The sequence below is a fragment of the Acanthochromis polyacanthus genome, chromosome 6 (assembly GCF_021347895.1).
Source record: "Acanthochromis polyacanthus isolate Apoly-LR-REF ecotype Palm Island chromosome 6, KAUST_Apoly_ChrSc, whole genome shotgun sequence".
Taxonomy (NCBI): Eukaryota; Metazoa; Chordata; class Actinopteri; family Pomacentridae; genus Acanthochromis; species Acanthochromis polyacanthus.
The window spans coordinates 24,024,507-24,039,306 of NC_067118.1; the positions used below are offsets into that span (position 1 = coordinate 24,024,507).

General features: G+C 39.6%; 2 protein-coding genes across 2 annotated transcripts; both read right to left on the reverse strand.

Moving 5' to 3' along the window:
• Positions 1-472: 472 nt before the first annotated feature.
• On the reverse strand, positions 473-3,514 carry LOC110948310 (UDP-glucuronosyltransferase 2B20-like). Its single transcript, XM_022189780.2, has 2 exons — positions 3,281-3,514; positions 473-2,404 (listed from the first exon to the last, which is right to left on the reverse strand). Exon 2 carries the CDS (start codon positions 2,400-2,402, stop codon positions 804-806), a length of 1,599 nt encoding a protein of 532 aa, XP_022045472.2. The 5' UTR covers positions 2,403-2,404; positions 3,281-3,514; the 3' UTR covers positions 473-803.
• An 8,417-nt stretch (positions 3,515-11,931) lies between these two features.
• LOC110945750 (UDP-glucuronosyltransferase 2C1-like) lies at positions 11,932-13,527 on the reverse strand. The gene has a single exon (XM_051949741.1). It carries the CDS (start codon positions 13,525-13,527, stop codon positions 11,932-11,934), a length of 1,596 nt encoding a protein of 531 aa, XP_051805701.1.
• Between the last annotated feature and the right edge of the window lie 1,273 nt (positions 13,528-14,800).

Sequence of the window (14,800 nt, forward strand, 5' to 3'; positions counted from 1 at the left end):
GATGGCACAGCAGTCCTTGATGCCAGTTGCCCCCCTTGCAGGACAATACACCATGACACACAACAAAAACTGCTCAAGAGTGGCCCAGGAAACACGACAGAGCTAAGGTGTTCATTTAGCTTCCACACTCCCCAGATCCAAATCTTATTTAGCCTCTGTGGAATGTCCCAGGATCAGGATAAGCCTGATCTAGGGAGATCCCACCCTGTAACCGACAGGACTCACAGAATTCATTGCCACCATCCTGGTCCATACCCCACTGTGTGAGAAGTGTTTTAGCAGTATAAAGGAGACCAACACAGTATCAGTCAGGTGGTGATAATGCTATGCCTGATCGGTGTATATACACTGTTTCTAGATCTAGGAGCTACATCCATTACAGGATGCACTCTATAAAGGAAGGCCTTTTGGAAAAAAATAAAAAGTAAAATAAAATCTGTACATACAAAGCAAAGTTTTATGTACGATAGTCAAAAACAAAGATGGCTTTATTTTGACAATATTTTGTAATTGCAAGCACTGCAACATACAAAATCATGATGACTCACGGAAATGACTGAAAGCAATAATAAGAATAACAATGTGAAACTTTTGCAAGGATCATAATATAAACAGGCACATGTTTGTATGGAAAAATAGGCCATTTGTTTCCGTTCTTTAATTTTAAATTACACAACAACTTTTTTAAAATGTTGGCCTTTGGGTTAGAAAGCTATCTATCCAAATCCTAAAAGTTATTCATTGCTGCTATCCCAAAGTTTTTAGAACACTTACAGTGCCATGCTTCCATTGTCATCATGTTACTATTCTTGCTTGGACTTCTTGGTTCTCATCAAACATCTTATGAAACATCTACAGGAAACCCAGAACAATGCAGTGATAATCAACCCAAAAGCTATGAAAACTGCCATCACATCTACACAATAATAGGCATACCATGGTAGCTTATATGACTCCGTGCGCAGATGTGCTGCACCCTTGTGCCTCATGACGTACTCCATCCAGAAAACTGCACTGTCAAGAGGTTTCATTGGTTTGTCATGATGAAGCTGTGACAGTTTGAGCATATTCTGCTTGTAGGCCTTTTCTGGGTTGAGAATATTTTTCAGAGCGCTTGTGAAAGACTCAACATCCAGTGTTGTCACCTCAACTATCTCAGCCACCCCCCTGGCCCTCATGCGCACCATGTTGTCATACTGGTCAAAGATGAGAGGAATGCCCAAAACTGGAACCCCGTGGTAGATGGCCTCATAGAGGCCATTAGTGCCCCCATGTGTGATGAAAACCTTTGTTTTAGGGTGACCTAGTATATCATTTTGAGGCAGCCATTCAACCAGCATAGTGTTGTTTCCCAGAGAGACTGGTCTTTTCCCAACATGTCTCCACACAACCTTCTGAGGGAGGCTGGCAAATGCTGAGGCAATGATCTCTGATTTCTCAGGGCCGAGGTCACCAAGCAAGGTCCCCAGGGTCATGACGATTACCCCATGTTCACCAGAACTCTCCATAAAATCTTCAAAATGTGGTGGAAGCGGCATCGAAAGCTTACCCTGGAAGCCTCCGATGTAGACAACATTGGGCATGGTGGGACGAGGGAGCTCGAAAGTAAAGTCAACCCGCATTAGCCAGAGATCAGCTTCTTGTGTTAGAGTCATGGCAGTGACACCTTTTCCAAAATAATGGTCGCATATAGGCTGGTATGGTGGAATGGAGACATAGTAGTGCATGTAAATCAACATGCCGTGATAGATTAGATTATTGATTCTTTGAAAAAAGTCCATCTTGTCAGAGTATTGGGAAAATAATACAGGAATGTAGGACAGTGGAGATGGAGCGATGGCAAAGTGTGCCTCCCCAATGGTAATCCAGCGCACATTGAGAACCAAGGGAAGCTGGAAATAGTGTGCCAAAATCACTCCAGCTGGAAAAACAGGGTCAGTCAGGAAAAGATCATATCCAGTTTCATTCAGCTCCCTAATCATTGTCTTATTCTCAAAGATGCTGTTGACCACTTTTGCCACAGCTTTATGACTTTCTCCGACCATGCTGAAAACATTGCTATAAAATTCAAAAAATGCCCATAGGGAACCTTCATTCCGGTGGATCTCAAGTGACCTTTCCAAGAAAGAGGTCATGAAGTCTTGGCTTTCTATGTTTTGGGGTTGTTCCTGGATGACCGTGATGGAGGTGTAATGGGGTGAGAATTCAGAAACATACCAGCTGGTGGAGGTACGTATCACAGTGATTTGATGTCCCCTTGAATGAAGTGCCTCCACAAGGATTTTCATGTTCAGCCAGTGGCTCCCATCTATAGGATAAACCAGCACTTTCCCACCATCACAGCTGGAAGACAGAGTTGCAGAAAACAGCAGGAAGAATGCCAGAGTCGGATGTATCCCCATCACTATAGAAGAGACAGAGAGCTTAGAGGACAAATATTTGCAGATCATAAAATGCTCAAGCTTCAGAATAAAATTATATCTCCAATACATTTACTTCAAAAAAGCTGTCCTGATTAATGCTTTACGAAGCGACATTTGTATAAAGTCCTGGTTTTTACAAATATTAATGCAAAATACATAATTATTATTATTTAAAAGTTGCACTTCCTATGTTTCTAAATTTGTTTCTTAGAGGTTCCTTGTAAGATGTGGGTGAACGCAAAAAATCATTTACCAGAATGAATGAGAGTCTATAGGCAGATCAGTGTCAGGAGCTGTTTTCATATTTATCATACAGATATGATTGTGTAGCAGCTCTTCCAAGATCTCTGATGTTCAGCCACGCTGCTTCTTTTGCCTTTTCTGAATCTGAGCATAGGCTAAATTTTTCTCTTCGTCCAGGTTCTCAATTACTGTTTCCTTGAAATATTAAGAAATGTTCAGCACTAGGAAAACCATGTCAACGTCCCAAAACTAAAGCATGAAAACATTACATAACAAACATCAAATATTACCATAATACATTGAACTGCAATTCAAGGCACTACAGTACAGTCTGTGTACAGGATACAGCAAAAACCATAACCTAGATATGGCTGACTGCACTGTGGTGTAGACTCAACGTTAGCTCAAATGTCAAGTGAAAAGTGACACGATAGCTTTTAAAATCTATTCATAGTAGTGGCTTGGAGTCTTGTTTCTAGGCATTTATTAGCAGCAGTAGATGGTTATGCAAGTAAGAAAAATGTTGCCTAATAAAACAACAGACACATTGTGAAAGTTCAAAAAGTTTTTCAAAAACAGCCCATGTACAGACTGTTAGTAAAGCCGATTCTCACCTCTGGCCTCTGTAGCTTCAGTGTCTGTGACTTCTTGTCCAAATCAAGAACAGTTCAGAGTCTGAGCTTATCTTGCAACTGATCGGTGACCTGCTTGCTGAAACACAAGTGAATGTATAACTCTGTATGTCTCTGGCAGAGTATCTCCAGTCTCCTGCCTCTTTATCCAAGCAAGTTTTAAACATGCCCTCTAAACCCTCCGCCCCTTTTTGTTCCTCTGTTGTAGTGGTTTGGCTTTTCTGCACAAACACCACCTGGATATAATCTTAGCATTTACATGTGGGATGTGGAATTTCACTAAAACGTTGCAGGGCGTTCAAACACAACTGCAACAGTTTAACATAAACGAACATCTCTTCACAAATACAATACTGACAGTGGAGAAGAGAACATCATATTCTGTCAGTCAGCAGCCAGAATGATCCAATCTCCACGTAGAGGAGAGGCCAGGTGTTAACGAGAGGTGGGTTTGTCGAATTTCCTCTCTTGGCAGTAGGTTTCACAGTGAAAGAACCTGTGGTTTTCAAAGCCAGAGAAAGTGCTTCAGGTCAGGACCACCAGGAGTATGCTTGTTGTTTTCTTCAGCACTCACGTGGTTGCGCCATAAGGGAATTTCCCCCCATGGTCAAATTGTTCAAGCCAAGTTCTGCAGTAGCGTTTTAAAGTATCTGACTGAGAACATTCACCTCAAACAACCTGAACTGTGGCACTATACCAGCGTGCTCATGCGCTGTGGACCCAAATACATTGTAGTGATTACATCTGTTTTTCTTTTCTTTTTTTACAGTGCAGTGACTGCATCTGTTTTTGTTTTTTTTGTTACAACACAATCACCGCGTACCAGATTTTGCTCTCCCTCCCAAAATGAAATTTAATTTGAAGGATAGTTTAGAATATTATACAACAGGACCTCCGGGAAGCATTTCAAGCACTACAGAAATGCTGAAAGTATTATGAAATATATCAGATCATGTGAAAACAACATAAACACTTTACCAAATACAAATGATGTCTCTTATGCAAACACAGCAGTATTTACATTAGACATAAAAAAAAAAACAAACTGCAATTGCTTCTCCTTTGATGCAGTGCAATGAAGCAAGTAGAGAAGTTGCTCACAGCTAGGAAAACGTATCAAATTGTGAGTGGCTGGAAGGCAGAGTTTTTCGGGAGAACAGAAAATTATGCCAAAACACAAACATCTGTTAAAAATTATACTGCTTTTAGTATGCAAATGATCTTCTTTGACACTTAATTTTATGACTGTGTTCCAAAGCTGGTTTAAATAATGTTTGGCATATTGTGTAACTTCTTTCTGATACAAAATGCTGATACAAGTCTGTTGTTTTTTGTTTTCCAGCTGCTAGAACAGTATGCTGTGACACATTGTCTTGTGAGACGCCTTGCAGAATTAGTATGAATGTCTTCCAGCATCTGCATACTTACATATAAACTATCATGTGAGTTTTGTGCTTTAATAAAGATATCACATCATGTCACAGTCATGCTTGATCTTTGGATTGTGATCCTAAAATATCACTCCATTCCCTTTGGTTCTAGAGTGTACCAGATACAGTGTGACTAAACACAAACCGGACAGCTGACCACAAGACCTCCACTGCTAACCATTAACTTAAACACGGACCCTGAATCACTGAGCTCCGTAAAGCTAAATGTTATCATGTCTCCCTGTTGGGTTTAAAACCTGAAAAACACAGAGACAGCACAAGGAAGAAGAGACAGTACTCGAGCTCTTGTATTTTACTTGCCGCAAGGGGAGAGAGACAGGCTGTACACACCGTAGCATCAGCCACCCAACTCCAAAGAGCCTGTGTCTCCCCTGCGTCTTTTTATTTGTTTCAGACAGGAATGCAACATAGAGGGTGGTACCATGGGTGGTACCATGATTCAGCACGAGATGACAATGGAAAAACCTTCTTCACTTGCAGTAAGATATTAGCAGAAAGACCTTCAGAGGCAGACATGTGGTATTCGCGTCTGCTTGCCCTGTTATCTAGAAGGCCTCTAGTTCTGGTCGCCTCTCGGTATGTGCTGTGCCTACATGTCTCTGCCATAGAGTACAAAGTACACGTAGAATCATGGTTTACAATATATACAGAATCATGGTTCAAAAGGCACATATGTTTCACAGTCACTCAATGATAAATTAATGATAATCTAAAAGCAAGTATTCTATTCTGAATATCCTAAGTATATTTCTTCTAACATAAGTACTATAAGTGTTCTAAACATAATTCTTCTAACACTCCCTTTGCACCTCTGTCTCAGTGACCTTTGCAGTTGTTATCATGTATGTGTCAAGTGCTGTGGCTCCCTCGTCTTCTATGCATGTTGTGAATTCAGACCTTGGCAAACATTAAATTACATTAAAGCAGGAGGGGAGGGGTGGGTTTAGAATATTTTGGCATGGGGGCTCAGCTTCTTTAAAAATATTGGTAGTTGTGTTGCAACTATGCGCTGATTGTGTCGGCGGTCTGCTGGTTCTTTCAGGGCACTAGGTGTCCCCGTCTTTTGTTTTGTAGAAGTTGAGCAGAGGGTCACCAGCTTGATGGGCCACACCTGGGCCCAGTGACTCTGCTTATACAAACCTCCCTCATTCTTATGCTCTGTTTCTCTGACAGGAGCTGATACACCTTTTTTTTTAAATAAATGTTTTCTTTTTTAGTCACCACACTGTTGTTGTCCCGCTGGTTTGTTATAATCTTGCGCCAGGCTTCAACAAATGGGGCTTGTTCATGCCATAACTCTGCTGTGTGATTAGCATTGTGGGCGGAGACTGTGATTGTTGTGAATGAGAGCAGTATCAGTGAGTGATGCTGTGTGTTGCCTATTTAAAGAAGGGCGGTGAAAAACTGTACAATCTGGTTCTTAGGAGACATAAGCAAGAGTGTTTAGTGTTGTCTGGCAACCCTTGTCTCACAAGGATTCGTGAAACTGTCACGTGGTTTCGTGCGCACCAACACGATTTTCTCACGTTTTTCGTAGTGCACACAACGAAATTCAAACCAATGTATTTCAAACTGAGGATATTTCGTGCCACTCAGAACGTATTTAAAACTACTGCAACTACGGGTTTGATTTTATTTTCATATCTGAATCTTAATCACACCTGAATAGAACGTTTAATTAATCAAATATTCCTCGTGTGTCATATTTCTCCTCGGTCAGATTTAAGCGAGTTAGGGCATTTTGAATGGGTATATTTTTAACCCTTGGATGCATGGCCAACCAATACCTACACTCTTCCATGGGTGGGGTCAAAAATGACCCCAACTGAAATCAATTCATTTTTTCAATAAACTTGAGACATTTCTTTCATGTTGGTTAGACATTATATATTTTGTTCAACAAAAGAGTATTTTCAGTTTTGATATGTTCTTTCTTCAATTTTGATTCAAATTTTATCACATAACAATCACTGAAACGGTATCAAAACATGTTTAATCTTCCTCCATATTTTAAAACAGACAGTGGGACACATAAATTAACATTCAGTAACAATAATCAATAACATTCATAACAATCATAACATTCAATAACATTCATTCAACATTCATGTTCAGACACAAACATGTTTCTTCTCACTCTTCACAGCTTTCCCAGACTATTTTCTTGTGGCTGTGACCATTGCAGACAGGGCTTTTGCATTTCCAACAGAAGTTGGTGGCTTTGCGGTCTTCGCACACACACACACACTAACCCATTAGGTAGCCTATTATATGATCATCGATTGTGTATGGTGTATGTGTGTGTGTGTGAGAGAGAGTGTGTGTGTTTGTGCTAGCTAACAATACTTTCGCTATCAATCCTGTTAGCTAAGATACTGTGTAATAACAGTGCAACAACAGTGTATGAGTGTGTGTGCGTGCGTGCATGCGTGTGTGTGTGTGTGATTGTGTTAGCTAACAATACTGTTTGCTAATAATATTGTTAGCTAACAGTATTGCTAGCTAACCACAAACCAGGCAAATTTCACAGATATTCACATAAAATTCACATATTCTGTCAATGAAAAATAAGTTCATAAATTCAGATAATACTTACATGTATAATGCTGTGCAAAAATGACCTCCTAGGTGGTGGGACTGCTGACATCAGTTGTATGAGGGACAGTAAATGTTTATTTACACTCACAGTTGCCAAGAAGCAATGTTAAGTGAAATATCCCATCGGAAATACTTGGGGTCATTTTTTGACCCCGCCCATGGAAGAGTGGGGTACTGATACAAAAACTGAATTTTTTTTTAATTAATGAAAAAATGAATAAAAATGCAAATGGCATCATGTCACAAACATGTTTTATGAGGAATACCTGGAATATGAAAATATCAAAACTTTTAATCTTAAAGATATTAAGGAATAACAACCTCTGGGGTCAATTTTGACCCCACCTATGCAACCTAGAGTTAATGTAAAAGCGTTGCAAATCCAACGCTATATTTTGCATTACATCGTCCCATATTTATAATGTAATGCAGGGGTCGGCAATTAGATGTAGCTTCGGGCCAAAATTTGTGTAAACATCATTTGGCTGTTTGACCGAAGGGCCGGTGCGCTGGTATTTATTAAATAATTTTGTTTAGTGGGTATCCGATCCCCATATAGCTCAGCAGGTTAAGCAGGCGACCCATGTACAGGAGCTGGTCTCTGATGTGGGTTTGATTCCGGTCTGCTGTATTATAATATTAGGGAAATTTTTCATACACAAATGCAGATTTCTAAAATGTAAACCTATTTTTAATATGTTTCATAAAGAAATGTCTCTATTCTTCTCATCACTGAAACATATGAAAAAACGGACTGCTGTAAAACTTTTTAGCATGATTGAAGATATCAAACTCATGGACAACCCCTAACCCACTGGACATTCATGCGGACAGACTCCTGTTTCAAATTTTTAAAAAAAACAAAAACGTGCAGCACTTCGGCACCTTTCTTCTTCGGTGGTGTCTGTGTAAAACAATGTCCAACATGCAAACAGCACACCTAGCGCCATGAAGCACAAAATGCAGGTGCAAATCAATGGGGTGCTGAACATAGTAATATTCATAGCGGGAATAATAGATAATAATAATAATAGGTAATAGAATATTCTGAAATTAAGCTCGACTGTAGACAGGTATTTTGCAAACACTGTAAACACACACACACACACACACACACACTAATATATGTTAGAAAAGCAGATAATAGCAGTAAAGTCAATTATTTTAATAATTTGGAGAGACAATATATTATTACGCTATATATACATATATAAACAAAATACTGACTAATGAACACATATTTCTATATAACACAATATACATATATATCATTTTCTGACATATCTTTTTAATATATATGTATGAATTATATTGATAGTCTATATGTGATTTATATAATAATTTTCTCTGATATATAACTTTTATCTATTATATATATATATATATATATATATGTGAATGATGTTGATACTCCATCTATGATTTATATCACTTCTATCTATTGTTTTATATAGAAATATGTGTTCATTAGTCAGTATTTTGTTTATATATGTATATATAGCGTAGCGTTGAAAAAAAATGCATTTGTGGATCGAGCTGACGGCAGAGCAGTCTCAAAAAAGATTCACACACAAAAGCAGTTTGTGAATGCAGAAATACATTTGTGAACTTTCTTAATTTATTTGTGGATTGCAGTTTACATTTGCGAATCCCAGTTCACATGTGTGAATTCTTCTGTGTACATTTGTGGATTGCAGTTCACATGTGTGAATTCTTCTGTGTGCATTTGTGGATTGCAGTTCACATGTGTGAATTCTTCTGTGTGCATTTGTGAATTATGAGACTGTTCTAACTCCATACAGGGTCCCAGTAGAAAAATCTGACCAAGTGTTCATGTTAGGAAAACCCTAACCCTTGTCAGACTCCTCGACCCTGAGAGCCTTTTGCCAGTGGAATTAGACCCTCACCCTCATTTTTAACCCGAACGGGACGAAATCTTAACCACAAGTACTAGGGCCCCCCATGAGTCGGTATATACAATTTCAGCCTCCTAGGTCAACAGGGGGCCAGATGGTACCATGTTGAAGTTTGGAGAATGGAGAACACACCTACTCAGTCAAATGTTGATTGCAGGTATTTTATCTGTTGAATCCCCCTGTGCCCCCCACTAAAATTCATCTGGATCCACCCCTGTTGATCAGGACAAGCATGGAAGAACATCTGAAGTGTTTGTGTAAGATGCACACACAATACACCAACACCCCCCCAGAGGAAAAGAAAATTCAAAAAGAGATCTCAAAAATGTCTCATTTACTTCTCCTGGACAACTTTGAGATCTGTGTGACACCAAACTGAGACTAAGGCTTATTTCTCCTGTGTCTCATTTTTTTCTCCTGAGCAATAAGATGCACTAAATCTCAGTTTAGTCTCCTTTAAAGTTTCAGAAGAGATCTCAACAAGCTCTCATATAATTCTCAGAGTTTCTCAACTTTTGTGTCTCTTTGTGATCTCAGGCAGAGAAATCAGAGAGCGCTCTCTAAGAACTCAATCTATTCTCATCCCAGCTTCAGTTCATGCATCTCATACTAAGCTCAGAGAGAACAAATGAAGAGATCTCCACAAGCGCTCACTGAATTCTCAGACTCAGGTCAACGTTTTGGTTGTTTTTAATCATCTAGCATGTTGACTTTATTGTAATCCACATGATATTTTTTTAAATTAATTAATAAAGATTCAGATTACTTTATTCATCCCAAAAGGGAAATTCATTTGTCTGTCAGCTCATCTACTATTTGCTATAGAATTATAAAGCCTGATCGCTGTGGGTACAAAGATCTTCTATATCTTTCCGTCCTGCAGTCCAGAGAGAGGCCCATCACGATATTATGAGTGGATGATCCGTGGTGTTTAGAATGATAAATCCAGTCAAATGGGAGGAGAGGGTGACATGATTGAAGTCACCATATATTATTATAAGTGCCTCAAGATGTTTAGGCTGTATCCTGGCAACTTCTTATTTGTTGCAGCATTTATAAGGTGTGTGTGTGCAGATTAATATATGCATAGGGTGGCATAGCTCAGTGGGTAGAGTGGCTGTCTCACACCCAGAAGGCTGGGGTTCGATTCTGAGTCTGTTGTAGAGGTGTGAGTGAGTCTCACATATTGCTCTGTAGGAGCTCCACTATTGTTCATTTTCTTTTCCAGAGGAGAAATAAAGGAGCCATTAAACACACTGTATTGAGATTAGCAAGGTATCTCCCACAAGTCTCAAGTATGACTCCCTCTAATTATCCTGTCTCACCTATTTCTCCTAGTGAATTTTAGGAGAAACATATGAGAAACCTTTAGACAAAATAGAAACTAAAATGAGGCTGACATGAGAATCTCAAATTTGTCTCCTGAGCTGTAGAAGAGCAAGCTTTGAGCAGTAAAATTTTCCTCTGGGCCTGTCTGTCACAGACCACAGCCATAAAGCCAGAGACTTTTTATTCTCAGCATATGTACTTCCCATGTCTTATTTTTCTTACTATTGAATGTACAGTATATGCTTGTTATTTTTAGCTATGTTGTAATTTTACTTTCATGTAGCCTGAAGTCTGCAATTTGTAAGATTATTCTTATGTTTACACCTTTTATCATTATGTCAGGAACCATATCAGATAAACATTTTATGTTTGGTGTCATTCTAATCACAGGTTTACAGATTTTAGATCATCACAGATGGCAATTGGATTTGCATGTTGAAGAGATCACCTCAAATTAAGTTCTAAAGGTATGTGTTTTCTGACCTCTCCTGAACAGTAAAGCTCAACTCCAACCCTTGGGGGAACACAGCCATGATTGGTTTAGAGTGCTGATAAAGGAACAAAACAAATCTTTGCAGGAAGCGTTTAATATTCTGTGGCGAACAGCAACAGTAATTGGCTGTCAACGTTTAGGGACAAACTTTAGTTGAGGCTTTAATGTTTTTAGTTGTTCTTGGACTTGACTGGCTGACTTCATTAGCTTGATGGCAGCAAAATCATAACTGAGCAAAAATGGCTGGGACCTAAATTAAAAAAAAAAAAAAAAAAAAAATCAGCCTGGTCTTGCTTAAGTATTTGCATGTGACAATATTAAATGTACCAGTGGAAAATAAGGGGAATGAATGAGACATGAAAGAACCTGGGATATGCCTTTGTTGCATTTATTACAGCATACATTTTTATGATGATTGACAGAAATTATTAATAAATCATAATTACAAAACTATTTCATGATGCTCTTTAACCACCAAATATGAATTTTCACAAAAATCATCAGCAATGTTATATTTCACGTTGACCAAGGAGCCTCTTCAGTCTGAAATTCCACACCCGACATGACCTGAGAAATATATTTTTCACTCTTGTTGTACAACAGACGCATGTCACATTGATATAAACAGCAGTCAGCTATAACTTGGAGCATGACTAAACATTTGAGCGACTGCATATGAATTGAAGATTAACAACTGTATTACATACTTTGTGTATGTAATACAGTTCTTAATCACTGATAACCTAGAAGCTTACAGTTGGTTTTACTTTCACATTATAACATTGTAAGTTCCTTTACTTTGGGTGATCACACTCTTACAGTGCCAGGCTTTCTTTGTCATGTCATCTATTCTTGCTTGGACTTCTTGGTCCTCACCAAGCATCTTATGAAACATCTACAGGAAGCCCAGAACAATACAGTGATGACCAACCCAAAAGCTATGAAGACTGCCATCACATCTACACAATAATAGGCATACCATGGTAGCTTATATGACTCCGTGCGCAGATGTGCTGCACCCTTGTGCCTCATGACGTACTCCATCCAGAAAACTGCACTGTCAAGAGGTTTCATCGGTTTATCATGATGAAGCTGTGACAGTTTGAGCATATTCTGTTTGTAGGCCTTTTCTGGGTTGAGAATATTTTTCAGAGCGCTTGTGAAAGACTCAACATCCAGTGTTGTCACCTCAACTATCTCAGCCACCCCCCTGGCCCTCATGCGCACCATGTTGTCATACTGGTCAAAGATGAGAGGAATGCCCAAAACTGGAACCCCGTGGTAGATGGCCTCATAGAGGCCATTAGTGCCCCCATGTGTGATGAAAACCTTTGTTTTAGGGTGACCTAGTATATCATTTTGAGGCAGCCATTCAACCAGCATAGTGTTGTTTCCCAGAGAGACTGGTCTTTTCCCAACATGTCTCCACACAACCTTCTGAGGGAGGCTGGCAAATGCTGAGGCAATGATCTCTGATTTCTCAGGGCCGAGGTCACCAAGCAAGGTCCCCAGGGTCATGACGATTACCCCATGTTCACCAGAACTCTCCATAAAATCTTCAAAATGTGGTGGAAGCGGCTTGGAAGGTTTACATTGTAAGCCTCCGATGTAGACAACATTGGTCATGGTGGGACGAGGAAACTCCAATGTAAAGTCAAGCCGTATGAGCCAGAGATCAGCTTCTTGTGTTATAGATGTAATGCTGACCTCACCTAAATATCGGTCGCATATAGGCTGGTATGGTGGAATGGAGACATAGTAGTGCATGTAAATCAACATGCCGTGATAGATTAGATTATTGATTCTTTGAAAAAAGTCCATCTTGTCAGTGTAATGGGAAAACATTGCAGGAACATAGGACAGTGGAGATGGAGCGATGGCAAATTGTGCCTCCCCACTGAAAAGCATGCGCACATTGAGAACCAAGGGAAGCTGGAAATAGTGTGCCAAAATCACTCCAGCTGGAAAAACAGGGTCAGTCAGGAAAAGATCATATCCAGTTTCATTCAGCTCCCTAATCATTGTCTTATTCTCAAAGATGCTGTTGACCACTTTTGCCACAGCTTTATGATTTTCTCCGACCATGTTGAAAAGGTTGCTATAAAATTCAAAAAATGCCCATAGGGAACCTTCATTCCGGTGGATCTCAAGTGACCTTTTCAAGAAAGAGGTCACAAAGTCTTGGCTTTCTAGGATTTGGGGTTGTTCCTGGATGATTGTGATGGAGGTGTAATGGGGTGAGAATTCAGAAACATACCAGCTGGTGGAGGTACGTATCACAGTGATTTGATGTCCCCTTGAATGAAGTGCCTCCACAAGGATTTTCATGTTCAGCCAGTGGCTCCCATCCATAGGATAAACCAGCACTTTCCCACCATCACAGCTGGAAGACAGAGTTGCAGAAAACAGCAGGAAGAACACCAGGGCTGAATGTGTCCCCATCACTGTAGAAGAGACAGAGAGCTATATGAATACAGACACTGGTAAATATATTAAATGACATTTGGATTAATTGTACAAGTCCTACCAGAAAACAAGTCAAACTCGTACAACAAACTGGAGAGAGCAAGAGGTGATAAACCCAGTTTCATGGTGACCGCCTGTGCGGGATGCTGTAAGCAGTAAACTGAAGCAACTAGAAGGAGACAGGGATGATTTTTATAAGTCAGTGCCATAGGAATTTTGTCAGGGTTGTTTAACAAAAACCCAAGAACTGGGAGTAGTAATTTCTTGAGCGTGTAGAAGCCATGTAAGCATGAGGAGTCGCACTGAAATGGAAGCACTGGGCCTTTGTGCAACAACAATAAATTGTTTGCTGCACCTGAACTATTTGAAAGCTTAGGGTTTAGAATGAAGCATTACATATTCTGAACCAAACTGAAGAAATAATGCTTTTGATCTAAAAGGTCATGCTCTCTGTAATGATTAGAATGAAACTATGTATAGGTACATACAGTGCAATATATTTTTGGAGAAATACATGAAGGACTGTGATTTTTAGAAAATAGATATAATCCAGGAGGACTGTTGTTTTTGGGAGAACACATGAAACTCCTGCCATAATAAACTCTTAGTAAAATAGTGTCTACCTACCCAGAACTATTTGTATTACACTCTGTTAAATAGTAACTGCCTGTTACTTTGACCATAGGCCAAAACAGTGTACAGGATGTTCTTTGTTTAAAGTTAATCACTTGAGTTACCCTAATCCTCTTCAGCCAGGAGTACCTATCTACAGCAGCATCTACATGCAATGGTGGGGTATAACTGTAGAGACCCTTTCCCACTGCTGTAAATTTGATAATAAACCATTAGAGACAACCGCTAACCCAAAACTCATATCCAAAAGGAACATTTTCAGATCAGATGTTTACTACTAAAGGACTACTCACGGCTCTCTTGGAGAAAACAGGATGTCTCCTACCTACACCAGAACCTGCTCAGGGTCATAAAGTGTCAACAATGAGGAAAACCACACCTCTGCAGAAGAGAATTTGCTTTCTTCACAGTGACTTTCTGATCACCTTACCTAACACAAAGAACTTGCTATGCAAAATGAAATGGACAGTTTAAATCAGACCGTTAAGGAAATGCAGCATCACCAGAGTGACAAGACTCAATGTCTGATGTCAGGTTGATCAGGACAAGCATGGAAGAAGAGCACATCGAATCTGAAGTGTTTGTGGAAGATGCACACACATGATACACCAACACC